Source organism: Xenopus laevis, chromosome 5L (genome assembly GCF_017654675.1).
Source record: "Xenopus laevis strain J_2021 chromosome 5L, Xenopus_laevis_v10.1, whole genome shotgun sequence".
NCBI classification, from domain to species: domain Eukaryota; kingdom Metazoa; phylum Chordata; class Amphibia; order Anura; family Pipidae; genus Xenopus; species Xenopus laevis.
In genome coordinates, this window is record NC_054379.1 from 161,622,837 (window position 1) to 161,649,315 (window position 26,479).

Below are 26,479 nucleotides of genomic sequence, written 5' to 3' on the forward strand. Positions count from 1 at the left end.
ATTTCTCTCCTAAAGTGCAGGCACAAGTCACATGACCAGGGGCAGATGGGAAATTGACAAAATGTCTAGCCCCATGTCAGATTTCAAAATTGAATATAAAAAAAATCTGTTTGCTCTTTTGAGAAATGGATTTCAGTGCAGAATTCTGCTGGAGCAGCACTATTAACTAATTCATTTTGAAAAAAATTTTTTTCCCATGACAGTATCCCTATCCCTATCTTTACAACAATAGGCCAGGAACATCCTATCATATGCTTAAATGGATATTAATAAGATCTTTGTGTTTGTGCTAGTAGTAAAAAAAAATCTTTTATTAAAATCCTTTTTTAAAAACAGCTTCATATAATTATAAATGGGATAATATAAATATACTATTTATCACCACATTTTGGGCAGTTAGGACATTTCCGTATCCATCACTGCCACAGCCGATAACTTGGTGGAAATATTCCTGAAAATATTGTGCATTATTTAACGACCCATCTATTGGCCATCAATCTTTCCTGTGAACTGCTTCATTTTTCCTCTGTTCCCGTGGCGATCAAGCACATTTATAAAGACTTAGGGTTCATTAATTGTTAGGAGTTCAATAAATGAGCAGAAATAATCAAGACTTCAATTGTTCAGATAATTACACTTGGCTAACAGAGAAAATAGAAGCCGCAGTTTGAGGTGGCTGCTCTAAAGTGCCAGCGTTGCCACCGTGTAACCAGAGCACCTCCGGGATATATAATTGGGATCAGCAACTATGATACTTACGGATAGATTTGTCAATATCAGACTGGAAAATCCAGGGATTCCCAGCAATATGATATATTTTTCCACAATTTCCCAGCAAATAGCAAAGTCGTCCAAAGTCCCATCCACGAATTGAACTAATTTATCAACAAGTATCAGTCGGGACGAAAAAAAGTTGCAACAAAATCGAGCGTCAATTTAAATTGTACAATTGACATTACGAAAACTCTACTTTGACCTATTGTTGCTGCCAAAACTCAACGTTATCAGATTATCGGACTAAAAAATCTCAAAATCACAATGTCAAGAAACAACTTCAGAGAAATCTCTCATTGACTTCTACATGACCTTGACAGTTTTGAGTATTTTTGGATTCAGATTTTTAGCAGCTTTTGGAGCGTCAACCATATGATATGAATTAGTGCAACTATACAGAAGTGCAAAGAATGACATGTTCCTTTAATGAACACAACATCAATAATTGGCCATAAAGGATCCCTATATTATTCAAAAGCCTAGGCAGCATGTCTTCCCCTTTATTTTAGTTTTAAAAGTTAGAATATTTGATATTATTATCGGAGGCAGTAACAATTAACTAATGGAAAAACCAATGCAAGTTTAAGACATTTTTAACATCAATTTGGCTTTCAGTTTCCTCATTTTATAGGAGTGACCTTATGCAGCAAGGTTGGGCGGTACCAATAGAGGAAAACCCTCAGTATATAGTGATTTCACTGGCTCAGTTTTGCACCCATTTACGTAAATACTGTAGCTCGGTGTCTATATTTAATATATGAAATTGCTTTGTTGAATCTTGACTAAGAAGATGAGATGAATAGACCTGATCTGAATGCCGTTGGCTGGTAACAGAACTAGCAGGTAAGTATCTAAGAGCCATGGAGACTGCTCCTTTGGGTTGGGTTCAATACAGTAGCACGCAGGTTATGTCTCATGATAACTATTGTTTCACTTTGCATCCGCAGGCCTGGGCAGAATACGTTCATAAATGCAATGTGCTGTAACAATCCGAGTTATTTATCATTGCTGTTAATGTTGCCATAAGGTCCCATTATTCTGTAGCATTGATTGATGCTGTGTGTGCTATTGACCCTGTGGGTAGAAAAAAAAAACCCACTGGATCCTGGGAGGTGATACTTTCCGATGGGAGGTGGAATTTGTGAATAAGATTCATGTTTAATATCTTATGGCAGTGATTCCCAGACTGGGACCTCGTATCCCCACGGGGGGTACAAATTGGAAAGTCAGAATAGTCTTATAGAACAGCCCACGCCAACTGTAAGCCCATGGAACAGATGTGACCCTCTAAGGGAATTTTTAGGGCCCCCAGTGTGCTCAATGACCCCATGGATTTCTTTCTATGGCATCACTTTAATAGAATCTGACCGTGGAACATGAGAACATGGTCCCAGAGCATGTCCAAGTCATGTAAAGTGTGTATTTACACAGCTTCCCTTCCATAGCCCAGTGTTTATTTGATCTTTCTGGGATACTTTTTAGCAGTTTTGGTTTATTTTTTGTTCATGTATTTGTCGAAAAGATTATTTTTGGTTTATGTTCTGCACGTGTTTACTTTCTGTGGGAGGAGGAAGGCAACTGTAACCACAGAAAGGCACATGGGACACACGCAGGCCCACCTACAGGTCCAGCAAACGGAAACTGTGCATCCTTTGACCTGGGCTCCAGCTCTCTGGGAGGGATTATTGTTTTTATTTAATCTTCTGTAAAGTGGGGAACTACCTCTTCCCCTATACTGACATCTCCTCATTAGACCAAAAAATGCTTTTATAACCTGTCTATCTCATATCTTATTCCTGGATCAACTAATTAACTAAAGCCCTTATTTAGGGATTTCTTCTCTAAGATGATCAGCCTACCTCAGGGCCAAGGCATCTACTTATTGAGGCCTCCTGCTTCAGGTTCCTACTGAACTATAGCAGGGTGACTGTCACCCCAATGTTTCTATATCTCTGTAACCTTGTTATGAGCTAAGAGGGCCCAGCCGAAAGGCCAGTTAAGGGGAGATTTGGGGTGATGCTTATTTGTGCCCTGGGTACCTCTGGAACTATAGCAGGGTGACTGTTACCCCAATGTTTCTGTCAGGGCCCGAAGGCACAATTTGGAGTGTGGACCAAGGGGCCTCCGGACCACCAAGGCTGGGTTTCAGAGGAAATCTTCTATGAAATCTCCGAATTAGAAGAGGAGCATGAATGTCTGAATGTTTGACCCAGGAACATTCTTCAGGACCGAACCCCCTCCATTCCACCAAATATTGAAGAGAGCCCCTGGATACCCAAGAATCCAAAATTTTCCCCACTTCAAACTCCTGATGACCATCAACGGATACAGGAACTGGCAGAGAAGAACCATGACCAACAGCAGCTGGCTTGAGAAAAGAAACATGAAAGACATTTGGAATCTTCATCTCTGGGGTCAACTGGAGACGAACGGCCACAGGGTTTATAAATTCAATAATGGGAAAACGACGGCGTCACGCTGGCGTCTGATGGCCGCATGGCCTCTTCTGGGCACCGCCATCTTGGACGCGTGGAGGACGGCCAGGACGCCTTACAGTTTCTATATATCTGTAACCTTGTTATGAGCTAAGGGGGCCCAGAATGAAGGTCAGTTAGGGGGAGATTTGGGGTGAGTGATTATTTGTACCCTGGGTACCCCTGGAACTATAGCAGGGTGACACCCCAATGTTTCTATATATCTGTAACCTTGTTATGAGCTAAGGAGGCCCAGTCTGAAGGCCAGTTAGGGGGAGATTTGGGGTGAGTGATTATTTGTACCCTGGGTACCCCTGGAACTATAGCAGAGTGACTGTTACCCCAATGTTTCTATATATCTGTAACCTTGTTATGAGCTAAGGGGGCACGGCCTGACGGTCAGTTAGGGGGAGATTTGGGGTGAGTGCTTATTTGTACCCTGGGTACCCCTGGAAATATAGGAGGGTGATTGTTACCCCAATGTTTCTATATATCTGTAACCTTGTTATGAGCTAAGGGGGCACGGCCTGACGGTCAGTTAGGGGGAGATTTGGGGTGAGTGCTTATTTGTACCCTGGGTACCCCTGGAAATATAGGAGGGTGATTGTTACCCCAATGTTTCTATATATCTGTAACCTTGTTATGAGCTAAGGGGGCCCAGTCTGAAGGTCAGTTAGGGGGAGATTTGGGGTGAGTGCTTATTTGTACCCTGGGTACCCCTGGAACTATAGCAGGGTGACTGTTACCCCAATGTTTCTATATATCTGTCATCTTTTTATAAGCAAAGGAGGCCCAGCCTGAAGGCCAAGATTTTGAGTGAACACTCAGGGATATATTCATGAATAATTGTTATGGAATTTATTACCACAAAAATCAGATCAATTAATCCTAAATCAATCATTTTTTTACCATCATCTGGAAAGCACATTCGCATTTTGAGGAACATGGATTAAATATAGATTGAAATAATGAAAAAGTAAACATGTACTGTAATTGCTCGTAACCCTCTATGGTATTAGACATCCCAGAGGAGCTTGCATTTTAATTTGTCAAAGATAGGGACCAATGATTAATATCAATATATGGTTTTATAACATTACTTGGTGAGCTAGGATGGTCCAGCTGAGCTGATGAAAAGTCTAAACACGACTGCTTTAAGTGCTTATATATATAAATATATATATATATATATAGTGGCACCTCCCTAATGTCATGTATAATCACAGATCCACCACCGTTACCTTTATTCTCTTAGACCCCACCCCCCAATAGGCACGTAACTCTGAACTGGAAATATTGGGGCACTGGGAGAAAACCTAACTTTGGACAAGGGCAGATGAAAGAAATTAATAATGATAATGTGATTATGTCCCATGACATCAGATTTGTCTTTGTCTCCCAAAGTTGATGAGCTAATGATATGATTTGTGCCTTTGAAGGATTAAGCTCTTAGATCTGGCGTGTAATTATATTGGCCGTGTAATAACGTCATGCATCATACAATCGGCACACATGATAAGCATATAGAAGTGCAAGCCCTCTGCTTTTATACACTCTGGGAATATCTGACTGATACTCAGGGGGGGTGTCTGCTTTATTGCCCTATAAATGAATGATAAAGGATAATTCAATTGTCTCTGGCTGGATTTCCTGACCATGGCTTATGGTGAAGGCCTACAAGGAAATACATTTGATGGTAAGTCATGACACTTAATCTGGTTTAAACATCTGGACCACAAAGATCTCCCATCATAATTCCCAAATCCATGTAGTCGACTGGCACGTGCGTCCAATGATTGGATCAACACTATATGGTCAACTACATGAGCTGAAAGATCACAACCCAAAGTTGGTCCATATAAAACATTACAATCCTGTACCCCAATGGCATATTAAATACATACATTGATCCCATAGCCTCTGCCCTTATTTAATAAGCAATCTATGGAATACAAGGAGGACTGGGCTGCCTATCACAAGTACCTTCCTATCACATCACTAAATCTGACAGTTGGATTTACTTTGTTTCTTGGGAATAAAGAGGGAAATTGGTTCACTTGGTCTCGTTTTGTTTTTGCCTTTGGCGACATGTGCCTGAAGCTACAATTGCTTCAGGCTTCAAGCTGGGCATATACGGTGCAAAAGCCACACTCTAACGCCCTCTTGTGGTATAGCAGAAAAATGTTCTTCTGTGCCAAAATCCCATGTAGAATTTGACTTCTTAAACATATTGTATTCCATAAAATGAGGATATTAAATGATATAGGACATCAAGCTGAGATCACAGTACAGGTATGGGACCTGTTATCCAGAATACTCAGGATCTGGGGGTTTTGGGATAAGGGGTCTTTCCATAATTTGGATTTCCATACCTACAAAAAAATCATTTAAATGTTAAATAAACCCAACAGGGCTGTTTTGCTTCCAATAAGGATTAATTATATCTTAGTTGGGTTCAAGTACAAGCTACTGTTTTATTATTACACAGAAAAAGGGGGGGATTGAATTATGTGGATAAAATGGAGTCTATGGGAAAAGACCTTCCTGTAATATCGGAGCTTTCTGGATAACAAGTTTCCTGATAATGGATCCCATATTGATAATGGATCCCATATTTTATAGACGTAAGGAATATAATCCTAACATTAATACCATAGAAAATTAGAAATAATACAATTATTAATATCAGTAATGCTATCCTGTAGATTGTAAGCTCTTGAGAGCCTGGCTCTATTTTACATTTATTCTGTGGGGAACCGTCGATTGAGTTTCATAATTGAAACCCTAGTGTGATCATCAGTGCAAGTCAAATTTAAAAAGTCATCAGCCGTCACAGAATGGGCTTGCACCTTTACAAAGCCTAAACGTTTAAATATGGCTGCCATCATGCTTGTTGGCCTAGGGATCATATATCTTGAAAGTCACCCTGTGTGGCTTCATTTAAAAAAAAAAAAATCTAAAAATTTATAAGAAAAAAATGTAAGATAATTATATTCAAAAATAACAGTTTTTCCACATTACGAGAAAATTACAGCAAAAATAAAGAAATGATGGTGTTGGGTATGAATGTGAGTTCTAATTTTTTTTAAATATCTCGACAATTCAACAGAAAAAAATGTAGCAAGGAAAGCCTGTCGAGTTCTGTTTTGTTTTTGCAATTTAACTCCATCCAGTTTTTCAGCTCCAAATATTTTGCAAATATACGAGAGATCGAGGGGGAAGAAATGCGTGATGACGTGAGTTGAATTGTGCCCCTACCACAAATCTCTTTCATTGGACATGGACTTCTTCTTGAAGGTCACTAGAAGGTGAGAAGTCCACAATATCTTCACGCGACGGTTGCCTTTCCTATAGTTTCCTATAATTCCATGTGTCCAGTTCATGTAGCATTAACCCATGATATCCTGACTCTCTTTTTTCAATAGGACACTGGGAATTCCTGTATTATACTTTATAATTTGATGGTCGCAGTTATGACTGAAAATCGATACACTTAGCTCCCTTCCCTAAGGCTGTGCACGCATGGGTGCCCGTGTCCAACTGAACAAATATTGGAGCACATACAAGAACGACGCTGTTCTAATATACTGACAATGTGCTCCCCGTAAAGTTCCAAACATGGGCCTCAGTGTGACATCCGTTCAGCTGAGTGTTTACAGACAGAGATGGTTTTCAGGTTGGGCAGAGAGGGTGGGGATGGCCTTTGCCCCATCTACTGAGGTCGGCCCTTGCTAAGAAAATATTCTCTCAAAAACATGGACATTGTTTACTTTTATAATGACCATTACAGATTTAGGGTTTGTACATATCTGTTTTGAAGCCCTCTGGCTGTTATTGAACTACAACTCTCAGAATCAGCCAAACCACTTCCCTGCTGCTCTTGGAGGCTCCAAAGGTTGGAACAGCCCCAAGTGACATATACAAAAATAATTAATTCAAGGCAGATGGGACCCCAGTGTTGCACCCCAGTCTGAAGAATGGGCGACCTATGGCCCATGTAGATGAAACGGAACTACAACTTTTAGCACCCCCCCTGGCAGCATGAGGTTGTTGGTGGGATCCTGGGAGTTGTAGATCAATGAAATATGAAGGGCCATAGAAATAATTTTAGTTAGGATTCCTGTAGAAGACCAAATCTGCAGGCAGTATCTGCCCATGTACAGTATGGACTCACTTGGGCTCATTTATAAACACTGGGCAGATTTGCACCTGGGCAGTAACGCAAAGCAACTAGTGATGGGTGAATAAATTCGCCAGGCGTGAATTTACAGAGAATTTCCGTGTTTCACCACCGTCTAATAAATTCGCAAAAATTTGCATGCATGTCAAAATAGTCTCTTGCGTCAAAACTGTAGTGCGTCAATATTATTCAGATGCCCATTGACTTTAATGCGGGCATAAAAATTGACACGGGTGTCAAAATTGACGTTTTCACGCTGTTTTGTGAATTTCTTGGGAAATGTGCCAACTTTTCAGCAAAATGGGACAAATTTGCCCATCACTGATATCAACCAATCAGTGCTTAGATTTGTTTTCAGCCAGCTACAGGTAGAAAAATGAAAACAAACATCTGATTGGTTGACATAGATCACTGCTAATTTGCCCAGCATTTAGAAATGAGACCAAGTTACCGCAATTCTCTGGCACAAAGGATAGGAAAATAGCAATTTTAGAGATTTGGGTTTATTTTCACTTAGAACCACTTGATATCCATAGGTGTATATAGCATTAAGGCCAAAAGTGTCCCAGGCCAAGGGCAGCAACAGCAGGGAACATTGTAAATCTTAAGTACTTTTATGGGTTTTTTTTAACTAATTTCATAAATAAACGACAAATTAAAAATGGGGAGAAAGTATTGTATAATGTAATTACTATTATAGTTATTTTTATTATTTTTTATTTTAAAAAATAATTAATAAGGAAATATTGTATATTTTAAGTACTACATTATTTTAAAAAAAAAAAAGCAAATAAAAATCAGCAGCCGATATTGTTTAATTTATTTATATTAGACATAAAAAATAACTAGATAAAAAACTAAAAAACAAGGATAGGATTGGACCTCTATGAGGGCAGAATTGGTGGCAAAAAGCATTTGTTTGCAGAGTTTCAAAATGGATATTGGTATTCCCTTCCATAATGGCTTTGGGCAACAGGGGCTATACGTACACCCTCTGCTGGAGACATATTACATATTACCCCCATCTCCCTTCCTATCTTTGCTGTCAGGTATCAGGTGATCATTTCTTGGTAATAATTCCAGGCAGATGCCAACCTGATTCTGAAACCTGATACAGATAAGGGATCTATTACAGGTGTGGGACCTGTTATCCAGAATGCTTGGGACCTGGGGTTTTCGAGATAAGAGATAGTTCTGGAATTTGGATCTTTATACTTAAGTATACAAAGGAATAATATAAATAATAATTAAATCCAATAGGATTGTTCTGTATCCAATAAGGATCAATTATATCTTAGTTGGGATCAAGTACAAGCTACTGTTTTATTATTACACAGAAAAAGGAAATCATTTTTAAAAATCTGGATTATTTGGATAAAATGGAGTCTATGGGAGAAGACCTTCCTGTAATTCGGAGCTTTCTGGATAATGGATTTCCAAATAATGGATCCATTCCTATATTTGAAATGCTTGGGTTCTGTGGTTTTCTGAATGAGAGGTTTTTCTGCAATGTGGAGCACTATTCATATCCCACTTGGGGGTGAATAATGTAAGACACCCCTAAGTGATTGTATTTACTTACCTGAAACCTCAGGCCGGTGCTCCTATCAGCAGAAGTCGGAAGAAAATTGCTCCGTGGTGCTCACTGGAATAACTCTGGAGCGGTGTAGTTTTCTGCTGATAGGAGCACCACCCTGGGGTTTCAGGTACGTAAATACAATCGCTTGGGGTGCCTAACATTTGGCGCCCCAAGTGCGATACGACTTTCCTTCTAATGTAAGCATTACCAAAACCCCACTAGGATTGTCTGTCTACTACAGAGAAAAGGAAAACCATTATTATTTTGGGTTTCCAGATACTAGATCCCATATCTGTACCTGGTTTATTTTTATGTTTCTGATATTCATTAAAAGTGCTCACTGTTCCCATGGGCTGATAGCGCCCCGTCTGGATGGAAGCTGGTTCATCAGATGCCCAATATAAAGTATCATTGATGTTCTCCTGCTCAGCTGCCGGCCTTCTCTCTCTCTCTCGTACAAAGGCTATGTGAATTCAGCAGCAGACTTGTCAATGAAAGAGCATCTGATATGAATTTATAACCATTCGTTAGCGCTTTAATATGCCCCTGCTACTATTTAACAGTGTTCCCCTTAAAAAGTCTTTCAAGAGCACAAAAGGCCGAGGTCAAAAGTAAGTTAACCCCTGGCAGAATGTGCAATGATTGGAAGGAGCCTCCACACGAGCAGATGCTGGCTCCCTACCGGCGCGGCCTCGCGCTTCTGAAACATTCCCAATATAAATAATAAACTCCCATTTCCCCTCCGCTCATGAGGTCTCTTGCTTTCAAATGAAGAATTATAGGCCTCCTAGCAGCTGCAATAATTGTGTTTCTATTGTCATGCAGACCTCCTCCTGGCCGCCCCCCTACAAGTGTCCTTTGTTAACATGGAGTCAAGTGATTATACGCTTTGACTGATGTGCTTTTGGGGCCCAGCTGCCTAACTGCTGACGCACGGAGCAGAAGAGAGAACTTGCGTCTGCGAGGCGGAACTCCGACATACCAGACCCAAACGGGAAACAAATGATCCTTTATCCGCCTGCTGACAAGGCACCATCTTTCTTTTTGAAGTCATGAAGGCTTGTAGGCCCTTACAGCACTTTCTCCTCATCCCGAGCAAACATCCTTCTTTTGATATGCGCCATGCTCATTATCCCCGGCCCATTTCATGATTTTTGATGGAAGGGTGGCAGATCAATTGCCAAGAGGGTCGTAAAAAAAGAATAAGGGCTCAACATTGTCAGCTCTAAAGGAGTTGGGGTGGGGGGTGGTGGAAGAAGTTCCTTGTGCCGTATCCTAAATGTGGAATTCCTCTAAAAGTCACTTCTTGTTCTTGAAGGCAGATAAGGGCCGAGCGTGAAATTCTTAATTAAGCAGTAAATAGAGTGCGGGGTGTCAGCAGATGTAGCCGGTAACCATGGAAACGGAGTCACATGGACAACAAAACTAAAGTGGGGCCTGAGGCTTGCGGAGTGAGTGGCAGCTCCTGCGTTCTACAGAGCTTGTAAACTGAATTACCGGGACGACTAATTGTATCATAGCCTTAATGTAACTAAAAATAAGGTGGGAGAATTGAAAAACAAAATAACAGGGGGGGGGGGGAGATGGGAATAAATTAGAAAAAAAATGTTCATTAATATCCTTTTTTTTTTTTACCGATTGTGTTAGGGAGAGAAAAAAAGATTCTGGATGATCTTAGAGATATTCAATTTTTTTTTACACGTTTAATTGTGTTTTATCGTTTTGCTCACTACAACTAGGAGGTTTAATTAAACAATGTAATTGCCCAGTCATAGCATGTCTAAAAATGTGTGTGTGTATTATATATAATATATATATATATATATATAGTATATACACAAGAGCCACGATTATCCTGTAAATTATATCCTTATAAATGGAGCTTAGTGATTCATCGGTTATAATCAGAGCTTAATTATGTCATTTGTCACATGACTCACTAAATCTTGTGTATTATAATAAAGTACCCCCTGTTGCAAAATATGAGGATTTTAGAAGTTATCTCGGAGTTCCTTGACCGTCAGCCTCATGCTTATATATGGTCATGGAACACCTCGGTAATATCCTTATATTTTACAATAGGAGGTACTTTATTTACAATATATATATATATATATATATATATATATATATATATATATATATATATATATATATATATATATATATAAATGTGCAAGTATGGGATCTGTTATCCCGAAACCCATTATCCATTAAAGAATATAGAGATTGGCTAATCCATCATATTGGTCCCTGTTGCAGTGGAGTTTTGGGTAATGGCACAAGGGACATTTTGATTGGTAGACCTTTTATAACCAATTAAAACAAACCTTTAGCAGCCATAGATTACTATTACTCATTGCCATATTTCACAGTTATATGGCTCATGCACAGTGACTAGTGACCCCAGAAATATATATATATATATATATATATATATATATACAGTATATACGTATATGTATATATATATATATATATATATATATATATATATATATATATATATATAGATCTATTGAGTCATAATACAGGGACTTTCTATCAATTAAACCTAATAAGATTGTTCTGCTTCCAATAAGGATCAATTATATCTTAGTTGGGATCAAATACAAGCTACTGTTTTATTATTACGGAGAAAAAGGGAATAATTTTTTTAAATTAGAATTATTTGAGTAAATGGAGTCTATAGGAGATGGCTTTTTCATAATTTGGAGCTTTCTGGATACCAGGTTTCAGGATAACGGATCTCATACCTGTACAGAATGGTAAAAAGTAACCCTAAATATAAATAAAATAAACCCTATGTTATAAGTTATTACTAGTGATGGGAGAATAAATTCGCCAGGCGCGAAGTTGCGTTGAATTTTCGCGTTTTACCACCATCTAATTAATTTGTGAAACTGTGGTGAATATTTAATGGCAAAAAGTCCACCACGTCGAAAAAATATTCGGACGCCCATTGACTTTAATGCATTTGGACAAAATAAGCTCGCCTATAAAATCTATTGCGGGTTTCGAAATTGTTACGGGTGTCAAAATTGACGCACGTTAAAATAATTTTGACAACCATTGACTTCAATGCGTTTCGCAAATTTTTCGATGTTTCGCAAAACAGGATAAATTCGCCCATCACTAGTTATTACCACTCAACCATAACCATACCATGACTTTATCATTCGAGGTATTTTAAATAAATATATGATCGGCAAAATCTCCCCACAAGTTTCCTAAAAATGTTTACTAAAAAATGTGGGGTTTCTTATCTCTAACGGCAAACTATAAATATTCTCCATAGAAATCCCTCTTTAAGTTCATGTGTAATGACTGCATTGGGCCGAGTGTAAGCTTGCCGTAACATATGTTATCTGAAAGGCTCCCTAATGAAACAGGCTCTTCCCTCTTACGCTTGGCGACTCAGTAAGTGGGGACGTGTCACAATGAGGCGAGGGCCGTTGAATAAAACTAACACGCCGAGAAGTGGGGAATTATCCCATTAAGGGCACATAATGGATGTTTATAGAGAACATAAGGATGGCTTTGCTTATGTGTTTAATTCCGCCTTCTGTGTCCCTGACCACCATCTCTTCCCTTTTGTCGTTTACCTTTCATGGTCCCAGGGGGAGTGCTTGAGTTTAACAATGAGATAAATGTCAGCAAAGGGACAGCTTAATGGGATAGAAGGGAAGTACAACTAAACAAACCTCCTTAATTCAGCAAGACTGGCTATTCAGCAACTAAGCACCCGTAGTACTGATATGCCTAAAGTGGGCTTCCTTAGATAGTTACGTAATACAGTTATGGGATCTGTTATCCAAAATGCTCGGGATCTGTGGTTTTCCGTATAACAGATCTTTCTGTAATTTGGATCTTCATACCTTAAGGGGCCGATTCACTAACTTCGAGTGAAGGATTTCGAAGTTAAAAAACTTCGAATTTCGAAGTTTTTTTTGGGCTACTTCGACCATCGAATGGGCTACTTCGACCTTCGACTACGACTACGACTTCGAATCGTAGGATTCTAAGTAAAAATCGTTCGACTATTCGACCATTCGATAGTCGAAGTACTGTCTCTTTAAAAAAAACTTCGACCCCTTAGTTCGCCATCTAAAAGCTACCGAAGTCAATGTTAGCCTATGGGGAAGGTCCCCATAGGCTTGGCTAACTTTTTTTGATCGAAGGCTATTCGATACGTTGGATCGTACTATCTTCCCTAAATCCTTCAACATCGCTATTCGAAGTCGAAGGATTTTAGTTCCTAGTCGAATATCGAGGGTTTATTAACCCTCGATATTCTACCCTTAGTGAATCGGCCCCTAAGTCTACTGGAAAATCATGTAAACATTAAATAAACCCAATAGGCTGGTTTTGCTTCCAATAAGGATTAATGATATCTTAGTTGGGATCAAGTACAAGCTACTGTTTTATTATTACAGAGAAAAAGGAAAATTTTAAAAATTTGGATAAAAAGTCTACAGGAGCTGGACTTTCCCTAATTCAGCGTATTCTGGATAACGGGTTTCCGGATAACGGAACCCATACCTGTAGCGCGCCCTGTATAGATAATTGAGCATTGAAATTCAAAATGGATATAAGCAGTATAAGCTAAAATGATCATTTACACATTATGTTCCATAAATATAATTTGAGGAAAAATTTGAACATTTAAACGATAATTAAGTTGCAGATTTTTATTGCAGGTGACTCAAACTGCAAATATTTAACAGAGGCAAGGTTAAAAGTAATATCCATATTGTTGGTTGTGCAAAAGCTGTGATATCTTACTGCCGATTGCACATTTTGCCAGACCTCCTAAGGGGCCCAGTCTGAAGGTCAGTTAGGAGGAGATTTGGGGTGAGTGTTTATTTGTACCCTGGGTACCCCTGGAACTATAGCAGGGTGACACCCCAATGTTTCTATATATCTGTAACCTTGTTATGAGCTAAGGGGGCCCAGTCTGAAGGTCAGTTAGGGGGAGATTTGGGGTGAGTGTTTATTTGTACCCTGGGTACCCCTGGAACTATAGCAGGGTGACTGTTACCCCAATGTTTCTATATATCTGTAACCTTGTTATGAGCTAAGGGGGCCCAGTCTGAAGGTCAGTTAGGGGGAGATTTGGGGTGAGTGCTTATTTGTACCCTGGGTACCCCTGGAACTATAGCAGGGTGACACCCCAATGTTTCTATATATCTGTAACCTTGTTATGAGCTAAGGGGGCCCAGTCTGAAGGTCAGTTAGGGGGAGATTTGGGGTGAGTGCTTATTTGTACCCTGGGAACCCCTGGAACTATAGCAGGGTGACTGTTACCCCAATGTTTCTATATATCTGTAACCTTGTTATGAGCTAAGGGGGCCTAGCCTGAAGGCCAGTTAGGGGGAGATTTGGGGTGAGTTATAGCAGGATGACTGTTACCCCAATGTTTCCCCTATATATCTGTAATTGTAGCATATTTGTTATAATACCCCTTTCAGCCAGAAGATGGTAGTGTGCAGCTATTTCATTCAACAGATCAGGGTAGGTGTGACTGTTGCCTGTGTTTATGTAGATGTTCAAATGTGGGTTCAGAGAGAGAGGTGAATTATTGATTACACAGTTAATTACACTGTATGAAATACTTTCAGGGGGAATTTGGATTCCTCTCCACCCAATATTTCTTTTCCAGGGCCCGACCCCCACTGGCATGCAGGTGACCCATGATTTTGAGTGAGTCACAGATGACCCATCAGGCACTCCCTCCAGAAGAAGTGCCTGCAGTCAGCTTCCTCTGTGGTTACCCATACCTCCCAACATTTTGGAAATAAAAAGAGGGACAAAAACATTTATTTTTTACCATGCCCATTTTTGTGGCAGGTTATGAAAGTTTGAACATATTTCTATGTTTTTTTTTTTAGTTTTTACAGTTTTGCTAATGAAGGTGAATTGTCCTTTAAGGTGTGAGTCAAACTTTTCCCAAGGGACCTCTTTATCTAAATTGTTACAATTACTTATTTGCTTATCTCAAAATTGTTACAAAGTATCTTCTCTGCTGCTGTGGCTGTTCTGGGCTCTCTGCCAAAAGCTAATTAAGTTAGAAACTTTGTTTCTTTTTCTGGCTGTTCAGCGCACAGAAAGTCTGGACTTTTGAGTACAAATGCAGAACTGTGGGTTGAGCTGTCGAAAGTGGGACTGTCCCTCTGAAAACAGGACAGTTGGGAGGTATGGTTACACCACTGTGAAATAGTGATAAAACACACAAGAAACACAAAAATTCTTCTGATAAAGCCAGCTGACTCCATGGCACATCATACACACTGCACACTTAGGGGCAGATTCACTAAAGGGCGAAGTGACTAACGTGACGTTATTACGTAACTTCGCCAATTCACTAACGGGCGCTGGCGTAAATTCTCTAGTTAAGTGGACCTACTCTAGCGCTACTTCGCACCCTTACGCCAGGTGAAGTAACTACGCTAATTCACTAACTTGCGCATTTTACTGAACGTTACCTCTTGCGCCAGACTTGCCTTCTCCACCTCAGACCAGGCGAAGTGCAATAGAGTAGATAGGGATTGCTTCAAAAATAGTTAAAAAATTTTCTGTCCAAAAAAACCCTGGCGTTTTTTTCCTTTTTTAAGGGTGATAGGCTGAAAAAGATCGTAAATTTTTTTGGGGGTACCCTCCTTCCCCCCTACATTTCCTAACATATGGCACCTAAACTATACAGTGGGCTCATGTATAGGGCAAAATAACAACTTTATTTTATTTCATGAAGGTTTCCCAGGCTTGTGTAGTGTAATGTATTTGCTGCTACATATACGTCCATTCAACTTTAACTTGGCGCCGTACGCAAATTAGGCATCACTAGCGTAACTTCGCTTTGCTTGATGAATTAACGCTTGCTCAAATTCGGTACCGTTCGCCTCCCTGAGGGCAACTTCGGATTTTAGTGAATTAGCGGCTCCCTGGCGAAAATTTGCCTGGCGAAGGCGTCGCTAGCGCATTTTCGCTGCTTCGTGAATTTGCCCCATGGGCTGGATTTTGGCAAAAAAATGCATTTCTTCACATGTTTTGCTTGATTGCAATTATATTTCAGCTGAAATGTTCCCCTTGCTCCCCATAGATGACTGTAAATTTTTAATGGTAGATCGCTAAATCCAAAAGAACTAAATATATATACAGATAACCTAACATTAACTTACCCAGGTAGATTAATGACCCCAAACTCTTGTTAAAGAACCAATCACATCCGTTGTTTCTCTGAGGAGAAGGCAGATTCTGAATATGTTGGCCAGGCTTGGAGCCACAAGCAATGGAAATGTTTCTAAAGCTTGGCAAGTTCTTGTGCTCCACCATTATATAATTCCCAGGTCCAAAGTTGTCAAATGTAGCTGAATACTATAAAAAAAATATAAAAAACATACACAAGAAACGTATGAATTATATGTGAGAGTGAATAAGTTGCACATTATAGATGAGCTTGGAGATCCTTTCTCCAATACTCCTGTGAGGGCCCAGCTTCTTAAGAGCAGCTCACGTTTGATATTATTGCCAAAAAGAGCTTTACATGGTTTGGACATTACTTGGACATTACTTGGACATTACTTGGACATTACTTGGACATTATACTGTAGATGCCTGGAAAAAAGTTTAGGTTTTTACCTATTGTGCAAAACTCAATTACACCCCCAACAGGAGTCAATGATAACTATTTCTCTTGTTCCTCTATGTTCTTCCTAAATGCTCCTTGAGCTTGAAGTCATTTCATATAACTGTACCTTCAAACTTCTCATAACTTTCCAATCGAGAATTTCCCCCCGTTATTGCTCACGTTGTTCTCATGGCTTCTCTGTATAACAATATCGCTGTTTTCTATCTAGAAAAAAAAATCATTTTGAGGTCTTTTGGGAATTTCAATACAAAAGTTCAGTTATGAACTTTGGGCAACTAATAAAGTCAGGGCCATAGGGGTATGTTGCTCTCAATTCTAAAGTACTGAGCGCAAGGTCCTCTCGTTTTCTCCGCTCGGTGTGTTTGAAATATTTCTGCTGCACTCGTTGGTCTACGTTGTCACTTTATGAAGCAACTTTGAACCTCAACTTGGAAAATTAAAATGAAAAGAAAGAAATTTACAGTAAAAATCCGGATTTCATAAAACGACATAAAGGTTTCATAACTTTGTTTTTTTGACTTTGTGGTGGGCAGCAGCTGTTATCTGTAATTTGCTGTCACAGTGGAAACTGTTGTGAACCTCAGATGTTGCCGTTTGATTGTATATTTTTTGCCTTTACTTTTCAGACATGTCTCAAGTTAGAAGTCATCGAACTAAATTTGCTGCAAGACTTTGTCCTCTTTAACTATGTCAACCTCACGGCTGACATTTTTTATTAATTTAATGGGAAATCTCGTGTCTGAACAATGAGCGTCCTTGACAGCTGTCACAGATGACATTGATGTGATGCTTGAACTCTATGGATGGCACAGTTCAATGTGTCTTTTCAGAAAATTATTAACATACGAGTATTGATCCAACATGTCAGCTACTGTACATTGATTATATGTGTGTCTCCTGTGCCTATATGGGGCCTTGAAAATAACCTGCAATAGGGTCATCTTGTTTTAGCAGTTCAGTGTATCTTTCTCCACTTTAAGCAAGTATAAGGTGATGGAAGAAGTCTTTAGAGGGGCTTTATAAAGGAGGACTTTCCACAAACCACAAAGAACCATAAATGTAAAAAGTGTTAGAAAGCTACATTAGGCACTACAAATGTATTTTCTCAGCAGGGGCTACTGTAGCACTAGAGATACAATTAATATATAAGATAATAGCATATTATTAAGTAGAAAAGGACTCTGGCTGGAGCAGGTATAGTAGGGAGAGATGGTGTCTATAGTAACAGTGGATAATAGTCTCTGGGAAGGGAGTGTGACTGTGGGATAGCAGGTATAGTAGGGAGAGATGGTGTCTATAGTAACAGTGGATAATAGTCTCTGGGAAGGGAGTGTGACTGTGGGATAGCAGGTATAGTAGGGAGAGATGGTGCCTATAGTAACAGTGGATAATAGTCTCTGGGAAGGGAGTGTGACTGTGGGATAGCAGGTACAGTAGGGAGAGATGGTGCCTATAGTAACAGTGGATAATAGTCTCTGGGAAGGGAGTGTGACTGTGGGATAGCAGGTATAGTAGGGAGAGATGGTGCCTATAGTAACAGTGGGATAATAGTTTCTGGGAAGGGAGTGTGACTGTGGGATAGCAGGTATAGTAGGGAGAGATGGTGCCTATAGTAACAGTGGGATAATAGTCTCTGGAAAGAAAGTGTGGCTGTGGGATAGCAGGTATAGTAGGGAGAGATGGTGTCTATAGTAACAGTGGGATAATAGTCTCTGGGAAAGGAGTGTGACTGTGGGATAGCAGGTATAGTAGGGAGAGATGGTGTCTATAGTAACAGTGGGTAATAGTCTCTGGGAAGGGAGTGTGACTGTGGGATAGCAGGTATAGTAGGGAGAGATGGTGCTTATAGTAACAGTGGGATAGTAGTCTCTGGGAAGGGAGTGTGGATGTGGGATAGCAGGTATAGTAGGGAGAGATGGTGCTTATAGTAACAGTGGATAATAGTCTCTGGGAAGGGAGTGTGACTGTGGGATAGCAGGTATAGTAGGGAGAGATGGTGCTTATAGTAACAGTGGATAATAGTCTCTGGGAAGGGAGTGTGACTGTGGGATAGCAGGTATAGTAGGGAGAGATGGTGCTTATAGTAACAGTGGATAATAGTCTCTGGGAAGGGAGTGTGACTGTGGGATAGCAGGTATAGTAGGGAGAGATGGTGCTTATAGTAACAGTGGGATAATAGTCTCTGGGAAGGGAGTGTGACTGTGGGATAGCAGGTATAGTAGGGAGAGATGGTGCCTATAGTAACAGTGGATAATAGTCTCTGGGAAGGGAGTGTGACTGTGGGATAGCAGGTATAGTAGGGAGAGATGGTGTCTATAGTAACAGTGGATAATAGTCTCTGGGAAGGGAGTGTGACTGTGGGATAGCAGGTATAGTAGGGAGAGATGGTGCCTATAGTAACAGTGGATAATAGTCTCTGGGAAGGGAGTGTGACTGTGGGATAGCAGGTATAGTAGGGAGAGATGATGCCTATAGTAACAGTGGATAATAGTCTCTGGGAAGGGAGTGTGACTGTGGGATAGCAGGTATAGTAGGGAGAGATGGTGCCTATAGTAACAGTGGGATAATAGTCTCTGGAAAGAAAGTGTGGCTGTGGGATAGCAGGTATAGTAGGGAGAGATGGTGTCTATAGTAACAGTGGGATAATAGTCTCTGGGAAAGGAGTGTGACTGTGGGATAGCAGGTATAGTAGGGAGAGATGGTGCCTATAGTAACAGTGGGATAATAGTCTCTGGGAAGGGAGTGTGACTGTGGGATAGCAGGTATAGTAAGGAGAGATGGTGCCTATAGTAACAGTAGATAATAGTCTCTGGGAAGGGAGTGTGACTGTGGGATAGCAGGTATAGTAGGGAGAGATGGTGCTTATAGTAACAGTGGGATAGTAGTCTCTGGGAAGGGAGGGTGGATGTGGGATAGCAGGTATAGTAGAGAATGAGCACCCTATGGCTACCTTATGGTTTCTCTTAGTGCTCCTGACCCTAACATTTCTGGTTCTTCTAAAACATTTATACCAAACTGACAAACTACATAGTACAGCTTCTTCCACACAGCCTATACTACAGGACATGCAACATTTAGGTGGTACATCTCTAAATAATAGTCAACATACAGCACTGTCTGGGGAAATATGTACATAATAGAATTTTGCTAAATGGTGCTTATATTTCTACTCCAGTGAGCACCAAAAACATGACACAGTGGTATCACAAAAACAACAACTTTAAATATTTAATACTAAGGGAATGGTAGACAGCAGTTTCTGCACCAAATCTTCTTTCAGAGTCACAGGCAAAATAATTTACATAGACCAAGACAACACCGTATAGTAAATATATTTTTGGCTTATACATTACTTACATCCAGACCAGTGTGACTCTCAGGTGTGTTGAATACAATTGTGTAAATCTCCTTATCCACAAGTAGAGCCATCCACCCATACAGGTTTGACAAGGTGTCCGATACATAGTTTAGACTGATTGTCTTATTCATGTTGTTAGTGACACTTACATTGTAGGGAAATGCGGGAGCTGCTTGTCTAAAAGAAACAAAAAAATTAAAATGTGATGATTTTACATTCTATTCATTTATGTCTCCATCAGATGTCTAAGCAAATGGCAATCGGTTGTTTTGGAATCTTGGATGTATTGTTGCTGGGAATAACAGTGCAAGAAATAGCTGGTGAAACATTCTTGATTTTGTTGAGCTCAAACCAAACTACTATACCAAGCAGAAAAAAAGATATTTCTGGTGCTTTGTACCCTAATATATGCTTCTTCTTATCCTAACATTTCTTCTTTGCAGACAGCATAATTATGGGAACAACTGATTCTGCTGTATTACCTTACAGTACTTAGTAAACTACAAGTAAACTGCTAGTCTAAACTACTAGTGGTTGAATATCCTGTTTTGGGCCTTATATACTTTTTTGAAGCATGTGCAGGTATAAGTGGAAAGGGCCTCTTGTGTCACTTTCAATGTTATCATTGTATCAATGTAAAGCCAACTTGTCACCTTGTTTTTATTGACCATTTTATTGACCATATAGGATTCTGGATTCTGATAAAGCCTACCTTGTCATATTGTCTATCTTGGATGTTGAGAACTTTCTGTAGAGACCTAATTATAACTATATTACATTTCCTTTTAGCTTGATATAAGTGTATAGTATACACTTAGTATAGTATAAGTGTTGTACCTGTTACTCTTATGGTTATTTTCTCTAGTTTGACGCCACACAACGTTCTGCCAACTAACCATTTGTTCTCTTAGTACAGGGGCCCTCAACCTTTTTTTACCCTGAGCCACACTCACATGTAAAAACTGTTGGGAAGCCACACAAGCAAGAAAAAAAAAATCCTTGGGGTGCCAAATAAGGACTGTGATTGGCTAATTGGTAGCTCCATGTGGACCAATAGTCTGCAGGAGGCTCTGTTTGAGTAAACCTGTGTCTTTATGCCTCCAAAACTTGAATTTCAGAGAGGAATTTCAAAATGGGCACTTACTATGAAGCCACTAGGAGAGCCATAAATGGGAATGTAGTGCAACATGTTACTCACAAGGCACTGGTTGGAGATCACTGACTTAGTGTATCGGTACTTGACCTGTTCTTCAGAGAAGTGCAAAAAAGGGCAACTAAGCTGGTTAAAGGTATGGAAAATCTTAGCTAAGAGGAAAGACTGGCCAAATTTGGATGTTCACACTCGAGAAGAGGCACTTAAGGGGTGATATGATAACTATGAATAAATATATAAGGGGTTCATATAATAATCTATCTAATGCTTTATTTACCAGTAGGACCCGTGGTCACCCATTCCGATTAGAAGAAAAGAGGTTCCAGCTAAATATTGGGAAGGGGTTTGTTACAGTGAGAGCTGTGAAGATGTGGAATTGTCTCCCTGAATCAGTGGTACAGGCTGATACATTAGATAGGTATAAGAAGGGGTTGGATGGTGTTTAGCAAGTGAGGGAATACAGGGATATGGGAGATAGCTCATAGTACAAGTTGATCCAGGGACTGGTCCCATTACATTTTGGAGTCAGGAAGGAATTTTTTCCCCTCTGAGGCAAATTGGAGAGGCTTCAGATGGTTTTTTTGCCTTCCTCTGGATCAACTGGCAGTTAGGCAGGGTAAAAAAGTTTAAAGGTTGAACTTGATGGACGTGTGTCTTTTTTCAACTTAACTTACTATGTTACTATGTTACTATGTTACTATGACATGTGTCACCCCTCATTGATCTGTGATGTTCAAGGCAGCAGGACTCAAGGTCCAAAAGAGCACTAATATCAAGGTTACTACATGATGTACAGACACTACATTTAGGTTTCTCGAATTAGAGGTATCACAACAGGTTCCGGCATCCTTGGATGGATCCATTAGGAGCATCTAGCAGGGTCCTCCTCCCCATTACAACTACAAGAATAGTTTAGTCCCAGAGTCCCTTATTATTATACTTAACGAATGCAAAATTAATTTCTATAGCTCTACAATTTAGACATTAGCCTGATCGTCCCCAACAGAGAGAGAAAGCGCCGGTGCAATTTGTACAGCCATTCTGATTTAATTAAGCAAACGCCGCTGCCTGGAAACATAACTAAGAATATATCATTCCCACGGAGCGCCGGGAAAGTCTCAATACTGTAAACAGTCTCTTTAGAGCCACGCGCATTATGTTGCTAGAAAAACAGAACTTGTATAAACTAGGCGTGTAAGCTTTATAGTCATTTAATTTACTCTTGGAGACGTTCTGAATTTCCCGACGATCATAGTTAAGTGCCACTGAGTCGTAAACCGTTATATCATTATCTCGTTACCAACGGGAAGAAAATATGGCTTGAAAATAATATTTTTAGTGCAGAATATATCTTAATTACCCCAGTTGGTGGCTGCATTTATTATTCATTGTCATGTACTGAAGTGTTAAAGGTAAATAACTGTGTGGGTAATTCTCTGTCATTTGTTAAAGGGAAATGATATGGAAACTGATAAGAGATTGCATTGAGTAGCATTCATACACTTAGAATTTGGCCGCTCTTTATTTCAGAAATGCATCTGCATTAAACTGATACTGATATTCCTAATTCATAGGAGAGTCGCGCTATTACTACTAATGCAGAACACACAATTAGTTATTTACAACTGCCCCCTAGGACAACCCACCTATAGTGATGGGCAAATTTATTAGCCAGGTGCAAATTCGCAGCGAATTCCCGTGATTCGGCTCTGGCGAATAAATTTGCGAAACCGCAATGAAAATTCGCCGGTGTAAAAAAATGGACGCCGGCGTCCAAAAAATGGATGCCAGCATCAAAACCGAGACACCGGTGCCATTTCGCGAATTTTTTGCCGTTTCACGAATTTCGCTGGAAATTCGCAAATTTTTCGATGAAGTGAAACGCCCCAAATTCGCCCATCACTGCCTACCTATACATAGAAGTTCCTACCATTGAGCAGCAGAGGTTAAGTGATAGGTCTGGAGTGGATTCTGTGACTCAAGCTTGATAGGGGGCAATGTGATTAGTGGTGTAACTAGATGTTACTGGGTCCCAGAGAAAATTCAATTTATGGCCCATAAATTGGTCCCACCTCCCCACCCAGAGTTAGTCAGGAGGAAAGGTGGTAACCCTACCCCGTGTCCTTTATACTACAGGTACGAAATGTTGAAATTGAGCCAAATTGTAAGAAAATTACCTATGCGGCGGGGTCGCCCGCCGCGCCATCGGCGGGGACGCCTGCCACATGGTCCTTAGCTCCAGCACCGGCTCCATGTTGTATCTAGGGCGCGCGCGGCGCGCATGCGCGCCACTTAAAGGCGCAGGCATGCTGGCGTGATTGCACCAGCACGTTTGCGCACGTTTTGGCGCGAATTTTGAAAGGTATTTAAGGGCCATTCTGTGTATAGCCCCTTGCCCGTGATAGAACTTGTTTCTAGTGGTTTCCTGAGCCTTGTGCATCTGATCTGTATCTTGTCTGTCTGATTACCCGTGTTTGACCTTGACTGTATCCTGACTATTCTGAAATCTGTATCCTGACCCTTGCCTGCCTACGACAACTCTTCCTGCTTAACCCCTTGATTGACAACCCGGTTTTGACCCTTGCCTGCCTGACGATTCTTGATATCTGCCTGCCGCGACCCAGCCTGTCTGACGATTCTCTTGCATGCTCCATTTGTACCGTGACCTTCGGCCCAAAAGACTCTGCTAACAGCCGTGCCCCTTTGCCAGCCAGAACATCTCGCCCTGCTCCTCTCGTTAAGTCCAGGTGGCACCCAAGTAAGCTGAGGGCTCCTCCCGAAGCCCAACGGTGGTCACACTACTGGTGAAGCCGAGCCGAGACCAGGGTGCTTGGCACTTGTTCTGGTATTGGGTGCCGGTCGTGACACAAATGTATTGTGGCCATGGGATATTTTGTATTCAAGTCAATAGGCATTTTTTTTCTTGCAATGAAAAACAAGATCTTTTTTCTTGCGAAAAACATAATTTGTGATGAAATTCTAGTGCAGATTCTCAAAAATGTTCACTACTCGTGAAAGTGTGAATTTCACTGTGAGTCTGTATCAGGTTAAAAAATTTGCTCATCCCTAGTTCTCACCCTTTTCTTTCACCAATGATGGCATTTTATGAAACCAAAATGTTCTTTTAGTGTTACAGCTGCTTGAACTCCTGAACTTTGCCCCCTTTAGTGGGGGTGGAATTGTTATCCCCTTCCCGAAAATAAAAGGGGTATAATAATAATACAAATATTGTCTTTTTTAGCCTTTAACATTCACCTTTTTTAAGTATTTTAATACAAATAGAAATATTGGATTGTTTCGCCTTTAAATATTCACCTATTTTAACTTGCTTTAACACTCATCCAGTTCCCCATTCTGCAATGATAATGAAGGGAAGGGACAAAAGCTTCAAGTAATCTGAAGGCACAGTGGGAGCCGAAATGGATCATTAGCTACAGAACTTCATTAGCACCGAGCTCAGCTGCATGTTGTTGTTGTTGTTGCTGTTGTTGTTTTTTTAACTTTTACTTACTTTTCTGCAAGGAATCCCTACACATTTCTACTAAAACCATTATCAATCATTTCTAAAGGATCATAGAGTTGAAGACAAGAGACGTGGTTATTTCCTCCCAAATTCATGTATTCCCTGCATAACAATGGGGACAGCTTTGTCATTGTAGAACAATTTACATTTGCATTATATGGCCAACAGGATCCAGACACTCCAGCCACAATTACACTCACTGCTGAGGTCCAAACTGTCTCCTGAAGCAGAAGATCTATTCATAGTGAGAATCAGGGTTTTTTTTATAAGCGATCAAACCTAACGTCAGTATGTGCAATGGCAAGTATTGGCTGGAGTGGTTTAAAGGTCACCACCTATGAACTCAGTGGCCCTAGGAGTAATATCTGACATTTCTCCAGCTGGCAGAATAATGGATGTGTGGGTTTGGCAGATACCAGGAGAACACTGCCTGTCTGAATTCATATTGGTGCAGTAAAGTTTGATGGAGGAGGAATATTGGTCTGAGGATGTGTCCCATGGTTTGGGTTAGAGTTATGTTTGTAGCCATAGTCCCGTTCACCCCCCGCACAGGTCTTAATACCTGTGAATACCCCTAGGTCTTTAATTACCCCTAGATGCAGAATCAACACAGTGGAGCTCACAGGCAACATCTTCATCACTTCAGGAGTCTTCAGTGAGTAAGCGCAGGTGCAGTTGTAGCAATTTTCCAGGCCCAAACAACTGTGCATGCGCCAACAGCCATGGAAATTGCTGAAGGGACCTGAAGATTCCAGAAGCGGTAAAGATATTGCTCCGCTGTGCTGACTCTGGGTAATTAAAGACTTAAGGTGGCCATAAACGGGCAGATTAAAGAGGCCGATATTGGTCCTTTAGACTGATTCCGCATCTTATTTGCCCATGTGCATGGACTCCTGACGGGTCCTCCCAATAGATATCAGGCCAAAAATCGGGCAGATATTGATCTATCAAGTTTGATTTTTCGTACGATCCAGGACCGCATCGGCTAGTTGATGTGGTCCTGCGACCCTTCGGAGCCCATTCGTAGTATTGTAATCCAATCGTTCGGCCCCAGGATTCATCTGATATTGCCCAGCCGTTAGTGGGCACATCAGGTTAAGATCCGCTCGTTGGGCGACCTTGCCAAACAAGCGGATCTTATAGTGTATGGCACCTTTAGGGGCATTTACAGGTATTAACACCTGTGTGGGGTGGGGGAGAACAGGGAGGGGAACTGGAGGGTGGGGTTTTCATAAGTTTGGGGTTTTAGTTCTCCTTTAAGGTTTCTTCTCCAGTTTTACAGTGTATAGTCACATTCACAACAATTCCATGCTTTGTACTTTGTGGAACAGTTTGGGGAAAGATGTTTCCTGTTCCAGCACAATAATATCCCCATGAGCAAAGCAAAAACAAGGTCTGTAAAGGATGAGTTTACTAAGATAGAAGCAGAGGAACTTGACTAGCCTGCACATAGCCCTGACCATAACCCACCCAATCTCTTGTGGGATGAATTAAACCCAACTGTGAATTAAGCCTGATCCCAATGCCCAACCTCATTAATCCTCTTGGTGCTGAATGGAAGCAAATCTAATGGAACGCTTCCCAGAAGCAGAGGACCAACTTTATATAAATTTATTTGGAAATAAGATGTTACACAGAAAGGTATCAAGATATTTTTGGGAATATAGTGTATTTTTATTGATCAGATGCTATTGACTACATTGTGCTGGCAATAAATAGAAAATCTGAAGGGTTAAAGGGGTTGTTCACCTGCAAATGGACTGTTAGTATGACGTAGAGTGTGATATTCT

The 26,479-nt window shown here is 40.5% G+C and overlaps 1 protein-coding gene across 1 annotated transcript in view; it reads right to left on the minus strand.

Annotated features, from left to right (window-relative positions):
* Positions 1-26,479, minus strand: part of pkhd1.L (PKHD1, fibrocystin/polyductin L homeolog) — a 329,488-nt gene that overhangs the window by 153,567 nt on the left and 149,442 nt on the right. Inside the window, exons 48-49 of the mRNA XM_041563601.1 lie at positions 20,013-20,190; positions 16,186-16,381 (exon numbers count right to left, since the gene is read on the minus strand). Of these exons, the coding sequence (XP_041419535.1) occupies positions 16,186-16,381; positions 20,013-20,190 (374 nt within the window). The remainder of the gene's footprint in view (positions 1-16,185; positions 16,382-20,012; positions 20,191-26,479) is intronic.